The sequence below is a fragment of the Rhineura floridana genome, chromosome 21 (genome assembly GCF_030035675.1).
Source record: "Rhineura floridana isolate rRhiFlo1 chromosome 21, rRhiFlo1.hap2, whole genome shotgun sequence".
NCBI classification, from domain to species: domain Eukaryota; kingdom Metazoa; phylum Chordata; class Lepidosauria; order Squamata; family Rhineuridae; genus Rhineura; species Rhineura floridana.
This window is the reverse complement of record NC_084500.1, coordinates 16742107-16765867: the sequence shown is the minus strand read 5'-3', so window position 1 is coordinate 16765867 and position 23761 is coordinate 16742107. Positions and strand designations below refer to the sequence as shown.

At 45.0% G+C, this 23761-nt stretch overlaps 2 protein-coding genes and 2 non-coding genes across 8 annotated transcripts in view; 1 reads left to right on the top strand and 3 right to left on the bottom strand.

Annotated features, from left to right (window-relative positions):
* The window catches only part of TEX14 (testis expressed 14, intercellular bridge forming factor), a 78984-nt gene extending 62455 nt beyond the window's left edge, over window positions 1–16529 (bottom strand). For all 5 annotated transcript variants that reach the window (XR_009759888.1, XM_061605313.1, XM_061605314.1 and 2 more), the window contains exons 1-7: window positions 16451–16529; window positions 15166–15299; window positions 7146–7260; window positions 6289–6454; window positions 4027–4163; window positions 2693–2762; window positions 1145–1275 (exon numbers count right to left, since the gene is read on the bottom strand). Coding sequence is in view for 4 of the 5 variants with exons in the window: in XM_061605313.1 (XP_061461297.1) it covers window positions 1145–1275; window positions 2693–2762; window positions 4027–4163; window positions 6289–6454; window positions 7146–7260; window positions 15166–15295 (749 nt within the window). In the remaining variant the exon portion in view is untranslated. The remainder of the gene's footprint in view (window positions 1–1144; window positions 1276–2692; window positions 2763–4026; window positions 4164–6288; window positions 6455–7145; window positions 7261–15165; window positions 15300–16450) is intronic.
* On the bottom strand, window positions 8996–9213 carry LOC133374506 (small nucleolar RNA U3). The gene has a single exon (XR_009759903.1). It is a non-coding gene; the product is annotated as a small nucleolar RNA U3 (small nucleolar RNA).
* On the bottom strand, window positions 13193–13410 carry LOC133374507 (small nucleolar RNA U3). The gene has a single exon (XR_009759904.1). It is a non-coding gene; the product is annotated as a small nucleolar RNA U3 (small nucleolar RNA).
* Window positions 16530–18047: 1518 nt separating the features above from the next.
* Window positions 18048–23761, top strand: part of RAD51C (RAD51 paralog C) — a 37309-nt gene continuing 31595 nt past the window's right edge. Inside the window, exons 1-3 of the mRNA XM_061604757.1 lie at window positions 18048–18290; window positions 21117–21375; window positions 23211–23377. Of these exons, the coding sequence (XP_061460741.1) occupies window positions 18170–18290; window positions 21117–21375; window positions 23211–23377 (547 nt within the window). The 5' untranslated portion in view covers window positions 18048–18169. The remainder of the gene's footprint in view (window positions 18291–21116; window positions 21376–23210; window positions 23378–23761) is intronic.

Sequence of the window (23761 nt, the reverse complement as noted above, 5' to 3'; positions counted from 1 at the left end):
TTGGGAGAGGCCTTTAGGAACATAGGAGGCTGCCTTATGCTGAATCAGACTGTTGGGTCCATCTACCTCAATTGTGTCTGTACTGACTGGCAGCGGCTCCCCAGGATATCAGGAAGGGGGAGTCTCTTAGCTATATATCAGTCTATCAAGAGCCAGAGGGCCACAGAATAGCCATCCCCCAAGTTCCAAGTTCAGAGACAGTGTGGTGTAGTGGTTAGAGTGTTGGACTAGAACCTTGGTGACCAGGGTTCAAATCTCCACTCGGCCATGAAGCTTAGTTGGGTGACTTCGGTCCAGTCAATATTTCTCAGCATAACCTACCTCACAGCACTGCAACAGCTGGTGTTTTAATTTGGCAATTTTACCTGCTTAGTTGTGCTTATACATGCTTGTACTTTACAGTGAAATTGCAAAGGCTGGATGTTCTTGTTTTTGCAGGCGTATGGGCAGCACCAATGATACGATATAGAACTGTTAAATATGTTCTTAATAATGTGGCGCAGAGTGGTAAGCGGCGGTAACGCAGCCGAAGCTCTGCTCACGGCCGGAGTTCGATTCCAACGGAAGGAGGAAGTCGAATCTCCAGTAAAAGGGGTCGAGGTCCACTCAGCCTTCCACCCATCCGTGGTCAGTAAAATGAGTACCTGGCATATGCTGGGGGGGGGGGGGTGAAGAAAGGCCGGGGACGGAACTGGCAATCCCACCCATATATGGTCTGCCTAGTAAATGTCGCAAGACGTCACCATAAGAGTCGGAAACGACTCGCACTACAAGTGCAGGGACACTTTTACCTTTAATGTTTATGGGCTTTTAAAAAGTTATAATTCTTTACTTTGTTTGCAAATAATTTCAGGACCCCTTTTGGGGGGCTGGGAAGGAATACATAGAATCACAGACTAGTAGAGCTGGAAGGGGCCTGTAAGGCCATCGAGCCCAACCCCTGGCTCAATGCAGGAATCCAACTTAAAGCAGACCCAACATGCAGCTCTCCAGCTGCCTCTCGGATGCCTCCAGTGTTGGAGAGCCCACCACCTCCTCAGGTCATGGATTCCATTGCCGTACCGCTCTACATTGAACAAGCCTAACCCTAACCTACCATGTCAAGATGCCAACCCATCCCTCGCAAGAGCAGTCACTCACTCACTTAGTCATCATCATGTACGGCCCTGCGGGAAACGAGGTGGTCGGTTCGTCGTCAGCCTGGACCACTTCTTTGTCCGCAATTATTGGGAGTGATGCTAGGTAACCCAGCTGCCGGCTGCCTGTGAGATAAAACTGGCACAAGAAAGAGAAACAACCACTGCTCTTTATCTTCACTTTTTCTTTCGCTAGTTGTGGAATTCTCCATTTCCACCCACTGTCATAAGCCAGGGAGCCCCCAACTTCCCAAGTCTGTCCTCAAAAGGAAGAGAAACCTGTTCTCTCAGGCTCTTCCAGACCCTAAATATTATTCTGATTCTGGTTATTGCGATGATCTTACTGATTCTGTTGATGATTATTTTTTATTGGATATTGTATACGCTTAATAAATTATTGGTATTTCTTTTTTCATAAATGAAAAGCTTAGAAATCTTTCAGTCAATAAAACAGATCTCTTCTGATCTCTTGACTTGCTTTTTACTATTAACTCAGGGTTGGAGGAATCTTCTTCAGCCAGAGGGCCACATTCCTTTTTGGGCCACATCTTCCAGGGGCCACATGCCAGTGGTAGGTGTGGCCAGAGGCAGAAGTGGGCAGAGCAATGCATGTCAATTTTACCTTTATACAGTAGGGTAGTTACGACACAGACACTCACACGCCCCTTGTTGCGCTGTGTGTATTTGTGTGTGCTTAATTTCGTTTAAAGCAACACCACAGCAGGGTAATAGCAGATGTTGAAATGAGAGTGTGCCAGCGTGTGCGTGTTTGCCTAAGAAAGCAGGCTTTTACCCTGCATCAGCATCACTGAGACTGGAGACTTAGTAAAATAAGAAAAGCTACTTTATTTGTAGAAATACATAGTAGATAGAAAAGCAAACCTAGTTCTAACTAGCTAAAATTGAAGGCATAACGCCCAGGAGCGGGTGTTAGCCTCATGGCTTGGAGAGAGCAGAGACAAAGGGATGTCTCCTCTCTCCAAAGAAGTGGAAAGGGAAGAAGGAGGGGCAGGTAAGCTTCCCTACGTCACAGTCTAGTGACAGAAGGAAGTCAGTCAGAGCATCACAGGTAAAAGGTAAACAAGCCTATCCATCTGGAGGACCCTCACTCTATCTCCCTTCTGGAGCACAAACAAAAGAACAAAACAGGAGTTGCTCTTGCCTCACTTCCAACACCCCTCCCTAGTCTCCATCCACACAAGCAAGAAGCTTTATCAGAGTTCCAGGATGCATTTCCAGTCAGGCGAAGACCCTCAAAGAGGGCGTACAGCAAGGCTGGTGAGCGATGTGGCCGGGTGAGAGTTCCGAGGGCCAGGCAGAGAGGCCTGGAGGGCCGCAAAGGGCCCCCGTGCCTGAGGTTCCCCACCCTGTAACTTCTCCAGTCTCCCACAGACTAGATTCTGCTCCATGTCCTATGGATTTACATTAATAGCATTATGCTACCAGTCTTGCTCATGCCCTTAAAGCATGACAAACTAAAATTTTCCTAATTGCTTCTGATTTAATTGCTCTATATACACCCTTGCTCAAGGCGAACGGGGATCTCGCCATCCTACCTTCCCAAAGCCAAAGCTGTAAATGTTTGGGGGGGTGCTGCTTCCACGTTTCAGGAACTTGTCGGCTGTCCTGAAGGGGGGAAAAGGTAACAAAGCAAGGGGGTGTCTGTTGTACTGCGTGCAGACAGGCCAACATGCAGAAGAAAGCTGTGGTGAGGGACCCGTATTACCCAACACCTGTGCAAAATCTGCTGAGAAACAAAAAAAAATAGGCACCAGATTTAGCAGCTACTGCTGTAGCATTACAACCATGTACCTGGGTGGTTTCCAGGGTGGAGAGTGGGATAAATTTGCCGGGGTGGTGGTGGTGGTTGTGAGCAGATCAGGCCCTTGAGCCATGGCTTAGCTAGCCCTGGTGGGTCGGACTACAGCCTTACCCTGCAGTCTCGTAAGAAGGCTGCATACACACCATTCATTTAAGGCACATTTCTCCTCCCCCAAAAAAGAATCCTGGGAACTGTAGTTTGTCCAGGGTGCTGGGAATTGTAGTTTTGTGAGGGGCAAACTACAGTTTCCAGGATTTCTGGAGGGAGGAACCGAGAAATATGCTTTAAATGTATGGTGTGCATGCAGCCGTTGTGACTAAATGCAGGCTCTGTGGTTTTGACCTAAAAAAAAAAAAGGCCAGCTTTTTTTCTCCTAATCCCACCCCCACTGCCTGATCTGGTTTATTTAACTACCAACCTGATGAGGGGTTCTGGAGAACTCAAAAACTTACTCACTTTGGGGAGGAAAGACAATCAGAGCTGTTATGATTATTTCACTTATGACTTGCTTTTCATGAAGCCTCTGGAAGCAGTTTCACAATGCAGTCAAAACAATTAAACATGTAAAAAACAACAATTTCAAACCCAATGCAGAAACTGATTGGAACTGGGTATTAATACCCAACTGCAGTTTTCAGATTCACACACACACTCCCTTTTTGCTTTTTGTGCAATTGTGGGTTTTCACCACATGGGGGAGCAATACTAACGTAGGAAGCTGCCATATTCTGAGTCAAGAGACTCTTGGTCCATCTAAGCTTAGTGTTGTCTACACTGACTGGCAGCAGCTCTCCAAAGTTTCAGGCAGGGGTCTCTCCCAGCCTTGCCTGGAGATGATTGTTGGGGATTAAACCTGGGACCTTCTGCACGCAAAGCAGATGCTCTGCCACTGAGCTATGGCCCCTTCCCCACTGTTCTCCGCAGAAGAACTGACAGCGCTTTCTACTCAGCTGTTCACAACTCTCCATTAATGTTCTGGTATCATGATGATGATCATCATGATGTTCCAGTATTATCGGGGATGGGGGAAGAAACCCCTCCCCACACGCACACCCCCCCCCCACTTACCCTTGCTTGATGCCCACAAACTTGGAGGGGCTACTGACCAAGGCTCTGGGCGAGTCCACCTTCCTGAGCAAGTCCAAGGAATAGTTCTGCAGGGTGGCCTGCATGTGGGCAGTACAACGCTGGATAAACTCAAGCACCTGGAAGACAGGCGGAGGAGCAGGCATGAACGGCGGGAGGTGGGGAGAAGGAGGACATCCGAGTTTGAGAGGAGACGAAGAGAACAGGTGAAGGAGGAGTGGAGAAAATGCCTTGTGAAAAAGAGTCCCCGCTGGAGGGATTGGGGTGAGTCATGGGTAGGGGACGCCTGCGGCCCTCCAGATGTTTCTGGGTGCCCTCCCAGCACCCAGTGATGGGGGACAATGGGAGTTGTAGTCATAGAAACACAGAATGGTAGAGTTGGAAAGGGCCTATAAGGCCGTCAAGTTGCAGTGTATGCTCGGTTACAGAGAGAGAGAACAAGTGAGAGGTGTGTGGTGCCCATGACAGCTTCTCCACTTTGTAAATCATAGAACGGTAGAGACCATAAGGCCATCAAGTCCAACCCCCTGCTCAATGCAGAAATCCAACTTAAAAGCATCCCCAACAGGTTGCTGTCCAGCTGCCGCTTGAAGGCCTCCAGGGTTGGAGAGCCCACCACCTCCCAAGGTCATTGGTTCCATTGTCGTACTGCTCTTAACAGTTAGGAAGTTCTTCCTGATGTTCAACCGAAATCTGGCTTCCCGCGGCTTGAGTCCATTATTCCATGTCCTGCACTCTGGGATGATCGAGAAGAGATCCTGGCCCCCCTCTGTGGGACAACCTTTGAAGAAAAGTGTCCAAGTGGAGGGCTGCAAGTCCCCCATCTCTGATCTAAGTAGCTGCATTCCCTGCTACATGCAAGAGATGGGAGCACACTTCTATTTAGATGAGGCATTCCCACCTGGGAGAGGGGAATGTCTCTTCTTAGATCAAAGATGGGGAAACCTGTGGCGCTCCAGATGTTGTGGGACTCCAGCAGTCTCGGTAGCCAGCATGGGCCATAGTCAGGGATGATAGGGAGCTGGGGCCCAGCAACATCTGGAGGCCCACAGGTTCCCGACACCAATCTAGATGCTCAAAGCAGGGGTTCCCAAACTGTGGTCCATGGACCACCAGTGGTCTACGAGCTTCATTCAGGTGGTCCATGGCATGTCTGTGGGTTTGCGGTTGAACACGGAAGATAGCGCATGCATCTCATCAAAGACTCTGAGTTTTAACTGTATTTTTATCACTTACTTTATTTCTTGGGATGTACTGCAACCTGAATTCTACAGAATACAACAAAGTACAGTATACGAAACAAATAAAAGCAGCAATTAAAAATACAATTAAAAATCGCACAGCATCTAGCACAGTGCAACTCAATCGCTACAGCAGGCAGAAAAACCATTAAGTGGCCCACCAACACCCTCAGCAATTTTCAAGGGGTCCCTGGGGAAGAAAAATTTGGGTATCACCGACTTAAAGGGTTCGGGGAAAGGGCTCATAGCGTAACTTTTGCAAGACGCTTGCATATATGCTAGTTTGTATGTACAGCGACTGGATGAGACTTAACCGTCCCTGTAAGCAAAGTGACATGCAAGCAAACAGAGACTTTTTTAGAAGCAGGGAAACAGGAGACCTTGGGATTGAGCCCCCTGGGCCACCCCATCACCTCCTGTAAACTAGTCTAACGGAGCCGTCTCCAACCTGGTGCCGTCCAGATGTTTTGACCGACAGCTGTATCATCCCTGCCCATTGGCCATGCTGACTAAGGCTGATGGGAGTTCCAGTCCAGCAACATCTGGAGGACACCAGGTTGGAGGAGGCTGGCCAAATCTCATAAACGGTTACCCAATTGCATGTACCAGACCCTGGCCATGCCTCGCTATGTTTATACATAAACAGAACCTCCGTGTTCAAAGACAGTCTACCTCTGAACACCAGCTGCTAGAGATCACGAGTGAGAGAGAGCTGTTGCTTTCATGACACACTTGCGGGCTTCCCATTGGGGCATGTGGTTGGCTGGTGTGGGAACAGGGTAATGGACTAGATGGGCCTTTGGCCTGGATCAGCAGGGCTCTCCTTAGTGGAGAGCTTAGTGAAGCTCACTGGCGAGCATTGCAGCCTATCTTCCGCCCATAATGCCTTTAAACAGAAGGAGGATCCCAGCTTAATGCTTGCTTGTTTCCCACAGAGGGCTAGAACCACATACACAAGCTCCCAGGAGCAACAAGAGGCAAAAGGCAGTAGCCAGACACACACCTGAGCTCTGCTTTCCTTCCCAGCCGTCACAGCCCAGCTCTGTGGGTTCCTCCCATTCTTGTCGTGGACTCGCAGGTCTCCGCCCGCATCCAGCAATTTACTGAGGATCGACTGGTTGCCCGAGAAAGCAGCGGCATGGACAGGAGTACTCCCATCATAACAGCGGCTAAGAAGATAAGAAATGCAGCAGCGTTTAAGAGTCCTCTTCAGAGGCCCTTTGAAGACTCAATGAGCAGCTGGACTAAAAGATAATGCACAATGTATTGCACCAAGGATACTCCAAATTCTGTTCAAAAAGCTGGATTCTGAAACTTGAATAAGTTATGCAAACAGAGCAAAAAAACACCTTGCAGATTTTATTTGGCTGCTTCAAGTCATGGGAAGGTGGAAGGAAGTATGCATGGTGGCTCTCTGCCCCACACCTAAACACCTGGAACTGTTATTCAGCCAAATCTCTGCCTCCCAAGATTTCATTAAGCAGCCTCCCTCAATCTTGTGCCTTTCTAGATGTTAGCTGGATTACCACTCCCATCATCCCTGGCCATTGGCTGTGCTGGTTGGGGCTGACAGGAGTTGTAGTCCAAACAAATCCAGAAAGATACTAGGCTGCGGTAGGCTATCATAAGTGATTTTCTACGTGCTTTCAAATCTAGCTTTGCAGCCAAACAGTCTTGACACTTGCTTTAAAAACAAACAAACCATAATTCCAAGGAAAGTTTCTTTGCTCAGTTCCAGTCTTTCATTTTTTCTACAGAAGTGTAGAAAACATACATAACTCAGGCCCTGTGCATCAGCCATTGATTTGGCTGCTTAGAATAACAGCCACCAAAGAAAAAGAGAGTATGTTTTATACTTACTGATTTGGATCCGAACCGTAATCCAGAAGAATGTTGACAACTTTGCCAAGACCAAGCAAGGCAGCCGTGAATAGGGGTGTCTGCCCCAAGGAGTTGATAGTGTCAGCACTGATCCCTATAAAATGAAAGTGGGGGGAGATTGACTACCATCATATGTCTGATTCCTAGCAAAATGTCCTTAAATTTGTAGGGTCCCTCAAGAGTCCACTTCCCTAGCCTCCGATTGGAGTAGTGCCTAAAACAGCACCTTCTCCAACATCTAACACCTTGGACCCTACGCTAGGCAGGTGAGTTGTTGGTAGTGCTGCCACTGGGGGCTGCCCAGTTGGTTTTGAGTCGTGACATGGTCTTCTCAGTGGTGCCTCCCTGTATGTTGATAAAGTATGCCTGTCTCCCTCATTATTGACTTTCAAGAGAAATGGGCTTACTTCTAAGAATCCATGCATAGCATTGGGATATCCATTGGTGTTAAGGGTTTGCGGTGATTTGATACCTATTTATAATAACAGAGGTTCCCTGGATACCTTCCGCCGAGCATTAAAAACTTGGCTGTTTGGTCAGGCCTTTGAGACTATCGGGATGGGCTAATTATATACTCAATCCCCGCTGCTATGTATTACAATTGCTGCTATTCTGTCACTGATGATTATTTGTATTTTATTGTATTTATTGTATTTACTGTATTTTGTATTTTATTGAATTTAATATGTACGCCGCCTAGAGTGGCTTCGGCCAGATAGGCGGCCTAAAAATTAAATTATTATTATTATTATTATTAATAGCCTTCTGGATCGGAGTTTGTTCTGTCAGCATTAATGTCACTGGATGTATTAGAATTTTTATTATTCATTTCAACAGTTTATATACTGCTTAATTACAATAGTCTCTAAGCGATGTACAGAAACTAAAATACAAGGAAAATAAAAATGCTCTGTGTGTGCTACCCCAAACTTCTTCAAAGGACAAAATACAAATTTGCATTTTTTGACAAACAAGGAAGGAATCAACAAAAGCCGTTTTATTTTCTGTACCTGTCCTAATGCTCAATAGCGTGGAATTTGCCTTTTTCATAGCTGCCGCATGCTGGGTTGACATCTCCATCGAGCTACCCACCAGTCACGCGCATATGCAAATATTTTTTGTTCCAATATGCACAACTTTACACTTGTTTAAATTAATTGCTTTTGCCATATTACTGCCCATTCACTCATTTTAGAGAGATCCTTTAGAAGCACTTTGCAGTTCCTTTTTGTATTAACAACCATGAACACGCAACAGTCTGAAGGCACGAGGCCACCACCTTGCTAAAACTAAGCAGGTCTGGGTCTGGTCAGTGCCTGGATTGAACCACATGAATGCCACCTTGGGTTTCTATAATGAAAGACAGACAGGGTTGTTTTTATGTGCCTTCAAGTCGATTACGACTTACGACCCTATGAATCAGCAACCTCCAATAGCAACTGTTATAAACCACCATGTTCAGATCTTGTAAGTTCAGGTCTGTGGCTTCCTTTATGGAATCAATCCATCTCGTTTGGTCTTCCTCTTTTTCTATTTTGTTTTTCCCAGCATTATGGTCTTTTCTAGTGAATCATGTCTTCTCATTATGTGTCCAAAGTATGATATCCTCAGTTTCATCATTCTAGCTTCTAGTGATAGCTCTGGTTTAATTAACTTTCATCTTTTTTACAAATACAGGCAAGGTAAAAACATGTTTTAAAAAATGAAATAAAATAACTTGGAATAAAAAATTAGGAAAAAAAAACCTTGCAAATAAGAAACCAACAGAAAGTAAAAGCAAAAAAAGTTCGTTTAAATCTAATTTTAAACAGTTAAAAAAAAAGAAGCGAGCCACTCAGTCTGTGTTCTCTCCCTCCAGCCCCTTAATGAAAAGGAGGCGGAACGGTCATCAATAGCGGACAGCAGCTGCTCAAATGCAACGCCGCCCGCTCGCTTCGCGCTCAGAAGAGAACACTTTGACTCCTCCTCGTGGTTCGCTCGGCCAATCACTTTCGAGTACACTTCTCTAGTTGTACACTATAGAAATGATCCCTGAAAGTATAGTCTTAAAGAACTAGAGCTCGGCTCCCGACCCTGGTCGTCTCGCCCCGCTCTCCAGCTCACAGCAAGAGATACCTAACCCACCGAATACCTTCGGGCGATTCAATCCTCGCGACGGTGAAATAACGCGTTTCAAGCCCACTGTGGATAATTTAAAAGAAAATATTTTTAAAATTAGAATTTTGCAAGAAACCGGCGGTGGACCAGAAGCCCCCGGGCTTTATATTTGCATGCGGGAACCAAGCAGCCAATCACAATCCCGCTCGATTGTTCCTGAAACATGGCGACCTGCAGTCTGTTTACCGGCTCTTCAAAACCACGTGGATTCCTGGAGGAAGTACAGGTTCATTACGTCATTCTCCCTGGCTCAGACAGATTAACTATGTCACTGCAGAAGACGCCTTAGCAAAAAAAATCCCGGATCTTTAACACCTCAGCCCTACTCCAGAGTAAAACACGCAAAAGATCGTGTTGCAAGAGCCTCCGCAGGGCAGTTGGTCGGTCTTTGGTTCAACTTTCACTTCACACTAAAGGGAAGGATCCTATACACAGTTACTTAGGAGTAAATTCCATGAACTCAATATATTGCAGCCTGAGTCTTGATACAATATTGTAGCGTCTTCAGATAAGTTTATACTGGAGTAAATTGTAACAACAGCCCTTACAGGGCAGCAATTTTAATCCTCCCCCATACTGCAGAGGCTGACAGAGACTGGCCTTGGTTCAATGGGACTTAAGTCAAAGTGCATAGGTTCGGGGCAACATGTCACCTAACTAGTTTTAATTAGTAAGAGCCCTGATGTGCCAAACCAGACACCTATGTAATCCAGCATAATTTTCCAACAGTGACCAACCAGATGCAAACGGGGATAAAATTGCTTCTGGTCCACCCTATAGGGCTGCTGTAAGGGCATCCACCATTTTGAACTAGTATATCAAGCCATATATGTATGGAATATGTATGTATATATGTAAGCCTCTATGTATGAATGTGAAAGTTGGACAGTGAAAAAAGGTGGTTAAGAGAAAAATCAACTCATTTGAAATGTGTTGGAAGAGAGCTTTGCGGATACCATGGACTGCAAAAAAGACAAATAATTGGGTGTTAGAACCAATTAAACCAGAACTATCACTAGAAGCTAAAATGACGAAACTGAGGATATCATACTTTGGACACATAATGAGAAGACACGATTCACTAAAAAAGACCATAATGCTGGGAAAAACAGAACAGAAAAAGAGGAAGACCAAATGAGATGGATTGATTCCCTAAAGGAAGCCACAGACCTGAACTTACAAGATCTGAACATGGTGGTTTATAACAGTTGCTATTGGAGGTTGCCGATTCATAGGGTCACCATAAGTCATAATCGATTTGAAGGCATATAACAACAAATAGCAAGCCCAGGCCTGCAATACTGAGTAATCAGGCACAGGATCATGAGATAAAGCTGAAATCCAATGCACACTTAGAAATATTAAAAGCTTCATGGAACACTGTGCACCTTGCTTCTCAACAAGCACATAGAAGACCCATGCTGCACTGCTACAATCCAATCGCACACCTGACATGTAACTAACGTCCACTGACTTCTAATGTAACTTCAAAGTAAAAACAGAGATGATTCTATATTATTTTCAGGCGTTTCCTTAAAAAATGCAACTTGCTTCATATACATATACAAAGCCAGATATTTAAGTATAAAGTTTGTTTTTAAGACATTTTAAAAGCAATTTTAAAAACTCAGTCTCTCCTTTATCCCTCTAACTCTCTGAATAAGAAGGAAAAACAGGCCATTGAAGCAAGGAACAGCTGCATAAATGCAACACCACCTACTTAATTTCACACTCAGAAGAGAATACTTTGGCTCTTTGTGCTTGACAAAACCAGACTGTATTTGAATACAGTTCCTGCACTTGAACATTCCTCTCTGCAAAGTATAGGGTGCTTCCATCGCCCGCAGCTCAGCTGGGCTACATGGATTTTCCTAACAGGGTGACAATTCCATTGAGCAGATCCTTTATTCATTAAACTATATTAGAAGGTGTCAAATTCCCATCAGCCCTGAAACATAACTGAAGAGTATTGCTAGGTACTTAAATAACCGAGAGCACAGGCCCATAACATCAGCTGCATTACCCCAGTTAAGAAAAATTAACAGAGTAAGTGAGGTCTTAATTTGGAAGAAAAAAGCATTTTTCATATGCTGAAAGCAAGCTTCAGAGTCATATTCTTGCTAATGGAGCAGCCAAAAAAGTTTATTTTCCATACTAAATCCACACACACAGAGCCTCAAAATACCATTTGCAGTATCAAAAACCAAAATGCAAATTATTCTCAAGCTACTCAACTTGCACTAAACGCCCAGAACTGTTATTTTTATTATTTATTTCATTCATTGGTCACCTCATACCCAGCAGTCTAAGGAACTTGAAACAGATTTTAGAACATTCAATATAAAAACTTAAAACCCAAAACAACATAAACGAGCACAACGGATTTCCTTACTAGCATGTTGTCAGGAGGCCAGCCCACCTCTTCCAACACCTGCGCTGCCAGTCACCTCCAGGAACCCCCAATTAAGTCCCCAACCAATTTCTTGCTACAGATTTACAAGCAATTCTAGGACAGCCTTTGCCAACCTAGCGTCACCCAAAACGCTTTGAACTACAACTCCCACCACAATGGCTATGCTGGCTGGGGCTGATGGGAGTTGCAAGCCAACCTAACCAGGTGTTTGGCCAAGGCTTTTCCAGGACAACAAATCAAGCAATCCCACTTTCCATTTCCAGGGAGGGGGAACTGGTGCTCTCCCAGGTGTCACTAGATTGCAGCTCCTATCGCCCCTCACCACTTGGCCATGCCGGCTGGGGCTGATGGGAGCTGGAGACCCACGTCTGGAGAGCTACCAATCTCCTGACCCCAATTTAGGCGGCCATAACAGTGATAGCTGTTACAGTTTTCCAGAGGGGTAGCCATGCTGGTCTGCTGCAGCAAAAGCACACAGAGAAATAGCCCCACCACAACCTTGAGAGAAGAGCATTTTGTAAGTATGATCAAAGCACTTCCTCACAAGGCACTGGAATTATTAGAAAAGTCCTGTAAAACTAGACCCAAACTGTTATCCCGACAAAGGCGGGGTGCAACAAAATGTTGCAGCTCAGAGTGCTCCTCCTCTTCAGGATGGTCTATTCTGTCCCCCTTCCCCCTGCTTCCACTTGTCTTTCAACAATCACACAGCATTCTGTGGCCACTCCGGCTTCGGTCCTAGTGACTGCTCCCCTTTTGTACACTTGCAAACGTTGGGGTTCTGCCAAGGTGCTGATGCCTCCCTCTTAGGCATGGCTAGCACCATTAGGACTGGTCCTCAGAGAGTTAAGTTTGCTAATTTATCTATGATGATTATTGGTACATTAGACTTATAAGGTGGGGGGATGATTTGAAAGCCTTTTCACACAGATAATCAAAGCCTCAACTGTCAAAGCCAACAATTCCAACTTTTTCTTTGTAAACATTTTAGATTAAAAACAAGCCACTACTGCTGTGTTCTCTCCCTTGGACCATACTAATAAAACAGAACATCTATCCCACCCACCCCCAAAAAATCAAATCTACTGCATTTTTTTATACTTATAAGCTTAACACTGGCGGAATACAGGGGGGGGGGAGAAATAAAACAGGTATGTAAAACAAGGGAAATGTAAACTCAAAAACCTTAGAAAAATCTTATAAAATGAACATCACATAATTTTTATTTATTTATTTATATTTATATCTCCTGCCCTTCCTCGTTCAGCGCAGCATTTTTAAATATAAGAAAAAGATGAAAGAAAACAGCTAAAAACACCAGTCACTGCCTCTCAGCCTCATGAAAATCCTATTCATAACATTGCCATAAGTCAGAATCGACTTGAAGACAGTACATTTTCATTTTAGAAATAAGAGATCTGTTTTTGAAACAAGTTTAAAAAAAGGAAAGCAGCGAGCCACTCAGTCTGTGTTCTCTCCCTCCAGCCCCTTAATGAAAAGGAGGCGGAACAGTCATCAATAGCGGACAGCAGCTGCGCAAATGCAACGCCGCCCGCTCGCTTCGCGCTCAGAAGAGAACACTTTGACTCCTCCTCGTGGCTCGCTCGGCCAATCACTTTCGAGTACACTTCTCTAGTTGCACACTATAGAAATGATCCCTGAAAGTATAGTCTTAAAGAGACAGCACCCGCTTGGAGGACCAGGCGGCCGCTCTTAGCTGTCCAAGGGACGGGGGCGTCACACCCTCCGCTCGGCTCCTTCCCCCTCCCCACCCTCGTCCACGGCCCCCTCCCCCAAACTTTGCGCGGAGAGAGAGCCGGCTTTGATTAGAGCTGGCGCCCCCAGCTGCGCCTCCACACAGGGTGAAATTAATCAAGTTTCTTTTTGATCCGCAGCAAAACCTCTTTGCAGCCTGGCGAGAGGCCACGCCTCCTATTTGCATAGTTGTTGACCCTATGATGCCCGGCTATGCTTTCAGTTTCCATTTTGCGACACACACACCGCTAAACTTTAGAGGTAGACTACCCTGACACACGAAGGCCCCATTTTCCAATCTTAGGCTAACATGCACCGCCATCCTCTCTGCATTTGAATAGTCCTCCATTGGCAAAACCTCACTTCATTAAATGCACAAGAAAAAACAAACAAGCAATTTATCTTGCAGTTTGTAGGTTAACAATCCGACTCCGGCCAGAAAGCCCAAGATTCAAATTGCCATTTCCCATGAAGTCAGTCACTATCTCCTTGCCTGACCTACCTCACAGGATTGTTGTGAGGATAAAATGGGGATAGGGTGAAGTGTGCGTCACCTCGAGATCCTTGGAGGAAAAGTGGCATAAATGTGGGAAATTAAATCAGTGCCCATTCCTGCAACAAACTGCAAAAGCAAATGGGGAGGTACTATACATTTATTTAATAAAAGAATGAACAGTTTTCTTATCTCTCCAGGGGGCACCAAAAATGGTTTCCAATGGCTGCCCAATCAATGGTGCAGGCAGACGATTTAGTTTAGACCAAACGGTTTCCACACTGTTTCCCCCCGTCTACGGGTCACTTGAAAGCAGAATATTAATCTACTAAATAAAATAATAAATGATTGCTGAGGTACTTGCCAAACCTCTTAAATGTTTTTTCTGCATGTTCTAGCAACTGTAATGTGCTGTATTAGACGCTGTATGGTTTTTTTTAAAATGCATTTTTATCACTTTTATTTCATATATTGTATTTTATTGAATTACAGTTGGGAGGTGCTGCTTCTGCTACCAAGCGCTGCCTGGTTGATGCTGACCCGTGACAGGATCTTTTTAGTGGTGGCTCCCTGTTTGTGGCATACCCTTCTGCCTCTATCATTACTGACTTGCAGGAAGGATCTGAAAACATGCCTGTTTAGCCAGGCATTTGACGGCAGAAGGAGATTGTTCCTAGCAACCCAATAAAGGCAACAGATCCTAGCATCCCCCAGACCATTGGATGGCATATTGTTTTTATCTTAACTGTTTTCAGATTGTTTTTTGTTGTTGTTAAAATGTTGCATTGATGTGCTTGCCATCCTAGGCTCCTTCAGGAGGAAGAGCGGAATACAAGTTCAGTGAATAATAACAGAATGAAATACAATATAAGAAGCAATAAAATCTAATTAAAAACCAGTATGAACACTTAATGCAGGCATGTTACCAACCACCTGAATTAAGCTCCCCGACTGGTGTTTCAGGGCCCACAGTGTGGGAACCCCTGGTTTAGACTGTGCCCAAAATTGTGTTAAGGGGATGGGGGAGGTCTTTAGATGGTGTTACGTACATCACTACATTTAATTCAACTGGGAGTAAGCCAGGGCTGCTGTATTGGTGAGGGTCCTCCTGCACATTCTGCTGAGAGGGGGGTCTCCGGTCCTCTGCCCTAAAGTCCTACCCTTCACCCCTGCGCCCTTACCTTTCTTCAGAAGCTTCTTCACCTTCACGTAGTTTCCTTGCTTCACATATTCGTGGAATCGAGCTTCAAGGGATTCATTTTTCAACGTCCCCAGCTTCACCGGGCAGGGAATGGGGAGGATGTGGGCCATGATCCTTGGTTTTCCCCCAAAATAAAAAGAATAAATTTCAGAAGCATTTCAAGGGGTCTTTCCACCAACATTATCCTGACTCCCCTTCTATTTAATGTAAATGTACTGCCTTCAAGTCATTTCCGACTTATGGCAACCCTGCGAATAGGGTTTTCATGGTAAGCCGTATTCAGAGGGAGTTTACCATTGCCTTCCGCTGAGGCAGAGACTGGCCCATGGTCACCCAGTGCGCTTCATGGCTGTGTGGGGAACCCTGGTCTCCCAGGTCGTAGTCCAACACTCTAACCACTACACCACAGTGGCTCTTGAAATGAAAATGGACTGCCTTCAAGTCGATTCCAATTTATGACGACCCTATGAATAGGGTTTTTATGGTAAGCGGTATTCAGAGGTGGTTTACCATTGCCTTCCTCTGAGGCTGAGAGGCAATGACTAGCCCAAGGTCACACAGTGAGCTTCACGGCTGTGTGGGGATTCGAACCCTGGCCTCCCAAGGCTTAGTCCAACACCTTTACTACACACTGGCTCTCCCCTTTCTATTTAAGGCAGCACAAATGGACTGGGAATAAGGCTCATGTCGCCCTTAACGCATCTTATTCCCTGGTGTCTACACCGCTAAAGGCTCATTTTGAACCCACGAGGACGGCTTCCTGAGTCCCTATTGTTAGCGAATTAATTCCTTGCTAAAGATTAAAACTGGATTGTCCCCCCCAAACCAGTGTGCGATTAGGGAAAGTTTATTAAGTATGGGGAGGGCGAGAATCCGCTCTTCCAAACTAGGTTTACGCACACAGACAGCAATCCTAAGCGCGTTTACTAAGTACCAAAGGCTACCGATGCGTTTAGGATTGCAGCCACAACTACGATTTGCAGGGTGCAACGGATATAAAATAATGTGGGCGTCAGTTCATTTAAGCAGAGCCGGACCCCCAAAACATCCATAGATCCCGCTCTCCCCGTTTCCATTTTGTCCCTGACTTGTACAGGCCTTGCTCTTACACTATCTCCCTGCTACAGAGCCAGATTGCGCCCGAAACTGCCTCCCCCTCCCCAACGCGTCGGTTACTATAATTACACCTCCCCCCCCCAAAAAAAACTAATCCTTTCCCGGCCCTAAACACTCCTCCTTTCCCGGTCCACAATCCCTGGACCCACCTGGCTACCCCTTTTGCCAACCGTCGAGGGCTTCATCCGTTGGAGGCGGAGTGGCTCTGGAGAGCGCGGTCCTTGGGAGGGCGCGCCGACCGTATAAGCGTCCGCACGTGTGAGCGTGTAAGGAGTACTATACACCCTCAGTGGCTTACATTGAAGATTGCGCCAAAATGGGGGGGGTGATACCGAAGCATCTGAGCTGGGTTACAAACTATTGCAGCAGGTGGATAATATTTACAACGCCTAACTGGGTTGCAAACATACCGATTGCACGGCTACGAGTGTAAAATATTCACCCACCGTGTGCAATAGTTATGCACCCTAAGTGGTTTCCAGTAAACATTGCACGACTGTGTGTGTGTGTGATATTCATGCACCTTGCGCGTGTAATATTGATGCACCCTAAGTGGTTTACAGTAAAGATTCCACGTGTCGTGTGTGTACAGTATTTATGCACTCGAATCGGGTCACACTAAAGATTGCGTGGACGAGGATAATATTTTTGCACCCTGAACGGTTTGCAGAAAAGAGTGCATGAGCTGCACGGGTAATATTTATGCAGCCTCATTGGGTTACGATAAAGGTTCTGTGGCTTTGAGCATGTGTGTGTGATATTTATGCACACTTAATTGGCTTAAAGACTGCATGGCTGTGGCTGTTCAACAGTAAGGCACTTGCAACCGTGTAATATTTTGGCACCTTAATTGGGTTGGAAGCTCTATTGTACAGTTGGGGGGGGGTGCAATATCCATGAACTGTGCGGATGTGATGTTTATGCACCCAAACAATCAACGTTGGACAGGGAATAGCTGCATGTTGTTGTGACAAACTCTGAGCGTGTAATATTTGTGTGCGAAATACAGATGCTTCCTAAACGCACAGGGGGAGTTGTGTGTGTATATGCATGTATAGATAGGCCCCTTTGAGCGTGTAATATTTGTGTGTGTGTAAGCGTGTGCAAAATATAGATGGTTCCTAAATGCACAGGGGTGCTTAGGTAGGCCCCTTCTGCAAAGGTCAACACGGGCACCAATTTCTGCAACTGGAAGCAATCCTCTGCATTTTTTCCTCAGAAATATCCTCATTAAGTTCAATGGGGTTTGTGCCTGTGTCTTTAGGCAAAGGGTTGCAATCCTATGTCTGGCGCCACAAAAAGAAACCCCAGTGAATTCAATACAATTTACTGTCAAGGGACACGTGGTTGCAATCCTATGCCGGGCTCCTCAGAAGTAAGCCCCGTTGAAATTAATGGGTTTTACTCCCATGCAAGAGGACGCAGAGGTGCAACCCTATGCATTTTTTTTCCTGAGGAACGATCCCAATTGAATTCAATGAGGTTTACGCCCGTGTTATTTGGGCAAAGGACTGCAATCCTATGCATGCCTCCTCGGAAGTAATCCCTTAGAATTCAACAGTATATTGCAATCCTATGCGCGTCTCCTCAGGATGGAGTCCAATGGAGCTCACTCTTCTGTTCAAGATTGCAATTTTGCGCATCTTTCCTCAGAAGTAATCAGCGGGATATATTCCTATGCTTACGCGTGTCTCCTCAGGAGTAAGGCCCAGGGAGTTCAATGAGGTTTGCAGCGCAGGCTTAAAGAGGAGCCTTGGCCCGATGGCTTCTGTGGGAGGAGAAAACGCGGCCCGGAAAGGGGGCCGGCTTTGAGGCGGAGAGAACTGCGGAGGGCCGCCTTCCTCACCTCCTTCTCTTTCTGGGTCGTCATGGAGCAGAGAGATGTGGGCAGCTTCCCTTTGGCGCCGGCTCTGCGGGCGAAGCTGGTCGCTGCCGGCTTCCAGACAGCCCAAGACGTCCTGGATGTCGGGCCGTGCCAGCTCAGCAAAGGTACGCGGCGAGGCGGAGGCGGCGGGGAGGCCATAAATGGGAAGACGAAAGTTTCCCGCCCAAATGCGTCCCGCCAATTTTTGTTCGCTTTCTCTCAGCCAGCCTGGCTCTTAATAACCCCCGCTCCGATTTGGGCGTCCTCTCCTCGCTTTTAGTTAATAATAATAAGCCTCACTTTAATTTGGGCGTCAGACATTGTCTCCTCACCATTAGTAATTGATGATAATAATCCTCGCTTTGAATTGGGCCTCAGGCGTTCTCGCCGTTAGTAATTAATAATCCCATTTTTATTTGGGTGTCACGCGTTCTCTCCTCACTACTATTAATAATAATAATAGTCCATACTTCGATTTGGGCTTCAGGCGTTCTCACTAATAATAATAGTCCCCAATTCGATTTGGGTGTCAGAAGTTCTCTCTTTATTCTTAGTAAATAAAAATAATGATCCCCACTTCGATTTGGAAGTCAGGCATACTCTCATTAATAATATGAAAAATGTAAATGTACTGCAAGTCGATATGGCGACCCTATGAATAGGGTTTTCATGAGGCTGAGAGGCTGGCCCAAGGTCACCCAGTGAGCTTCATGGCTGTGTGGGGATTCGAACCCTGGTCTCGCAGGTCGTAGTTCAATACCTTAACCACTACACCACGCTGGCTCTCTATATTATTATTATAAATAATTAATTTCAATTACAACTTAATAATAATTAGACCCCTTGACATCAATATTTGATATCCAACATTACTCTCATTTGTTTGTTCTGTTGTATTTGTACAATCTGTTGTATTTGTACAGTACTCCACTCTTAAGCCAAAAAAAGGCTCCCAGAACAAGTTACATACAAATATAATTCACATACTACATATGAATATGTCCCTGTGGGCAGACTTACAATCTTAAAGAAAACCATGACACACAAGGCGAAAGGGGTAGGGAGGGAAGAGGAAAAAAGCAAACTCAGGCACTAGTTCTTAAATTCTTTAAAGCTGGGTGATGGCAGTTCCCCAGAGATGCTCCTCTTTCTCCTCTGATCCCCTCAGGGCAAGATGGATTCTTCAGAAGCCCTTGTGGTGGCACTTGAGGGCCCCCCCCCCCATTGGGAGCTTGATGGTGGCAATGCCTAAAACCCATTGAAAGCAACGGACTTGGTTTCAGTGCGTCTGCTCTATTACCTGTTATTTTATTTATTTATATTTGTTATAACTTTTCCAGGCTTATGTGTGCTATCCTGCACAAAACAAAGGCATACAAAAAGTATTTGTTTATATATGAAAGTTTGCCAGTAACTTCATTTCAAAGCTGTCGCCTGTTTTTAGTGCAATCCTATATATGTCTATTCAGAAGTATGCCCTACCAAGTTTAGTGGGGCTTATTACTCCCAGGATAAATAGGGACTAGCCTGATCAGAGTTTTTGAGAACTGGGCTTTACCATTCAGGACTTAACCATCTTTTCAACCAGCTTGCAGATGGCACTGATCCATGACAGGGCTTTTTCAGTGGTGGCTCCCCCTTTTGTGGAATGCTCTCCCCAGTGAGGTGTGTCTTTCACCATCACTATTGACTTTCAGGAGGAAGTTGAAAAAGTTCCTGTTTAGCCAGGCATTTTGATGGTCGAAGGGGACTGTTTCTGTCAACCTGGAGATCACTGGGTTTTAGAATGTTTTTAACTGGTTTTAGAATGCTTTTCTTTTTGTTGTTAAATTGTTTTGTTATGTTTGCTGCCCTGGGCTCCTTTGGGTGAAGGACAGAATATAAATTTAATAAAAAATAATAATCATATTGGATAAATATTCTTTGGAATTGTTAACCGTTAATTCCTGTAAAATTGTTGTGTTAAAAAACATAACAAAAATTGTTGTGTTTTTTAACACAACAGAATCCTCCACAGGGCAGAAGTTGTTTATAAGCATAAACAGGATCCCTGGCTGGTAATTGCACAAAGCTCTTTTTTATTTTATTTTAAATGAAGTCTTGGAGAGTTTTGTTAAATAAAGATCTGTTACTAAATAAGGTGGAAAGCAGTGTTAAATAAGGATGCAGCAGCAACACAGACAGCTTTTAATGACTACTTGGAAAGATTTTTTGCGTTATAACCACTAGGTGTCAATGTTATATTGCACTTCAGAAGTAGTATTATTTCTATTCATCTGAACTAGTTATTTTTCTAATGCATTTCATTTATTTGAAAAAGGTACAAATAACTAAAATTACAAACAGGGAAAAAAGAAAATGCGTATAATCAAAATACTTGGCGAAGTATGGTACAAAGGGAGATAAATATTCCTACTGCGTGAATCTTTTTTCCCTCTTTGTAAGTAATTTATGGCTTGTGATTCTACAATTGTACATGACAAGGGCATTGGAGTGTATCACATGTAGATAAACATAGTCATTAAAAACCAACAATTAAATTATTATTGTTAAAAAACTTAATAAACTTCCAGCAATATATATGTGTGTGTTTTAATCAATCAGACATTTAAACATTCGGGGTGTTTCACATAGGAAAAGAAAGGAAACCATTTTAGTAATTGCTAGTGGCAAAATTACAAGCAGCATTAGTTAGTAGGCCACACAGAAAGGTCCCTTATACTGAGTCAGACCCTTGGTCTGTCTAGCTCAGCATTGTTTACACTGGCTGGCAGCAACTCTCCCAAGCTTTAGAAGAGCCTCTTCCAACGTTACTTGGAGATGCAGGAAATTGGGCCTGGGACCTTCTACACGTCAAGCAGATGTCCTACCACTGAGTAACTACCCTTTTCCTTATGCTTACTGTTTTCCAGACATTAAAATCTACTTGATATTTTGATTTCCCCCCCCAGAAACTGGGATTTCAAAACAGGAGGCATTAGAAATTTTGCAAGAGATCAGGCGGGAACGACATGGTGATGGAGCGAAGCCTGCTGGGGATCAGGCGTCAGCCAAGAAGTACACAGCGCTTGAACTTCTGGAAGAGGAACAAGCACAAGGTTTCATCATAACCTTTTGCTCTGAATTGGATGGTATCCTGGGAGGGGGCATTCAGGTGACCAAAATCACAGAGATCTGCGGAGCACCAGGTGTCGGCAAGACACAGCTCTGGTAAATTGCATACCTGCTGGAACTTGGATTTAACAGTCTCTTCTGCACCCCTCCTAATTCACCATGACCCTGTTCACATTGGCACTGTTGAGTCTTTATAGGCGCAGGCTGTAACTCAGTGGACGAGCATCTGCTTTGCATTCAGAAGTTCCCAGGTTCAGGCCTTGGCATTGCCATTTAAAAGGATTGGGTAGCAGATGGTGTAAAAGGCCTCTTTCTGCCCAAGAGGTGCTGCCAGTCAGAACAGGCAATACTGCACTAGATGGACAAATAATGTAGTATAAAGCACCTTCCTATGGTAAAGGCATTTTTCAAATGATGCTTTGTACAGTACAGGAAGTAGTTGCTGGGAATCGCAAATTAAGAGAGCGCTACTGCCCTCCAAACATTGTTGGACTCCACCTCAGTAGTGATCAGGTGTGATAGGAGTTGTAATCCAGCAGCAGATTCCTCCCCCCTCTCCCAATCCATAAATTAATGTTTATAGCACTCAGCTATGGCTTTCTGCTGTAGTATTCTGTGTAGTGAGGTCACCCTTGAGAAGAGTAGGCAAACCCAGACCCTGTTGCAGCGTGGCATGTCCACATAATAGACCCTTTATAGAATGTTTGTGAAGCTGTATGGCTGTTCTGTGTCCATTACAAAGTGGTAATCCTGGATAGATTCACCAGTGTTGTTCACCAGTGGAACAACCTGCCTCTGGCCATGGTGGACTCTCCTTCAGTAGAGGCACATAAGTAGAGGTTGGACTGCTATCTGTCAAGGAAACTGTGGTTGCATCCCAGCACTGAGCAAGAGGTTTCTGCTGTATAATTCTATAAAATTTAAAGCAGCTGTCGCAGACTTACTCATATACGTCTGAACGCTGCAATCTTGTGCCCACTGGCTCAGAAGGAGATCCGTTGAACTCAGTGGAGCTTTTGAGTAAACAGGTCAAGGTGTTAGTCCCATTTATTTCAATTGAATTTTCTTGCAGTTAGGTGAACAAGTGTGTTTAGCATGTAGTGCCTTAATTTCTTGCCATGGTAGTGACTTTTAAGGCTGTAGATTTCATAGACTACCCTGTGACCATAACCAGGGCTGTGGAGTCTGAGTTGGAAGCAATTGTGGGTGGAGTCGGTCGAAATGTACCGACTCCGGCTTCAAAATAAAAACTTTCACAGGAATTTAGGAAAGTTTTCTTGTTCAGAAAGTTTGATCAAATAAATAGATTATATGTTCTATCAATCTAGCCTGATGATTCACGTGGTGGTGATGAAATGCCTTGTGCTACCATTTTACTACAGTAAATTTGTTATTACTAGTTAATATACATTTGCCGTTTAGGAAGGAGTTGGAGTCGGACAGTAGAAAAATAGAGGAGTCGGAGTCGAAGGTTTGCCGTACCGACTCCACAGCCCTGGGCATAACAATAATATCAAAGGTCCTTGAAACAACATCAGATTGTGGAATCAGGAAAAACTTCCTGTTAGAGCCATACGACAATGGAACCAATTACCTAGGGAGGTAGTGGACTCTCTGACACTGGAGGCATTCAAAAGGCAGCTGGACAGCCATTTGTCAGGAATGCTTTGATTTGGATTCCTGCATTGAGCAAGGGGTTGGACTTGATGGCCTTATAGGCCCCTTCCAACTCTACTACTCTTCTACGATTCTATGAATGGACAATGCAGAAATCTCTCTCTAGTATTATTTCCTGTCTGAATTCCCCTCCGCCAGAAGAAAAATCTTAATTCTCAAGAGATGAGCTGGGGGTGCATGTTTAGTCATCCTTATTTGTTGATCTTTAACTGTCCCTCTGCCTGTGACCCTCTCATTTATGTCTCCTTTCTCAGCATGCAACTGGTGGTGGATGTGCAGATTCCAGAATGCTTTGGAGGGCTTGCTGGGGAAGCTGTTTTCATAGATACGGAGGGAAGCTTTATGGTAGACCGAGTCGTGGATATAGCAGCAGCCTGCGTTGAGCATTGCCGGCTTATTGCTGAAATGCATCCAGAAGAAGGTTTGTTATCAAGCCATGTTCATCTAGGGCAGGTGTGGGGTAACTTCAGCCACGGGGGCCAAATGTGGCCCTTCAGACTTCTCTGTCTGGCCTCCGGGACTCCTCCTAGGCCACAATCACTCACCAGCCTTGCTCCGTGCCCTCCTCAGACGCTTTTGCCTAGCTGGAATGTGTCATTGAACTGTGATAATGCCTCTTCTTCACCTGGATGGAGAGAGGGGTATGTGTAGAAACCTCTGACTTTTCCATGGCTGAAGTGTAACCCTATTGTAAAAAGCGAAGAATCGCACAAATTACCCCACCCACGTTTTCCCTGGCTCTGCCCACCACTAGGATATGGCCCCCAGAACATTGGCCACAAGAGAATGTGGCCCTCATTGCTGC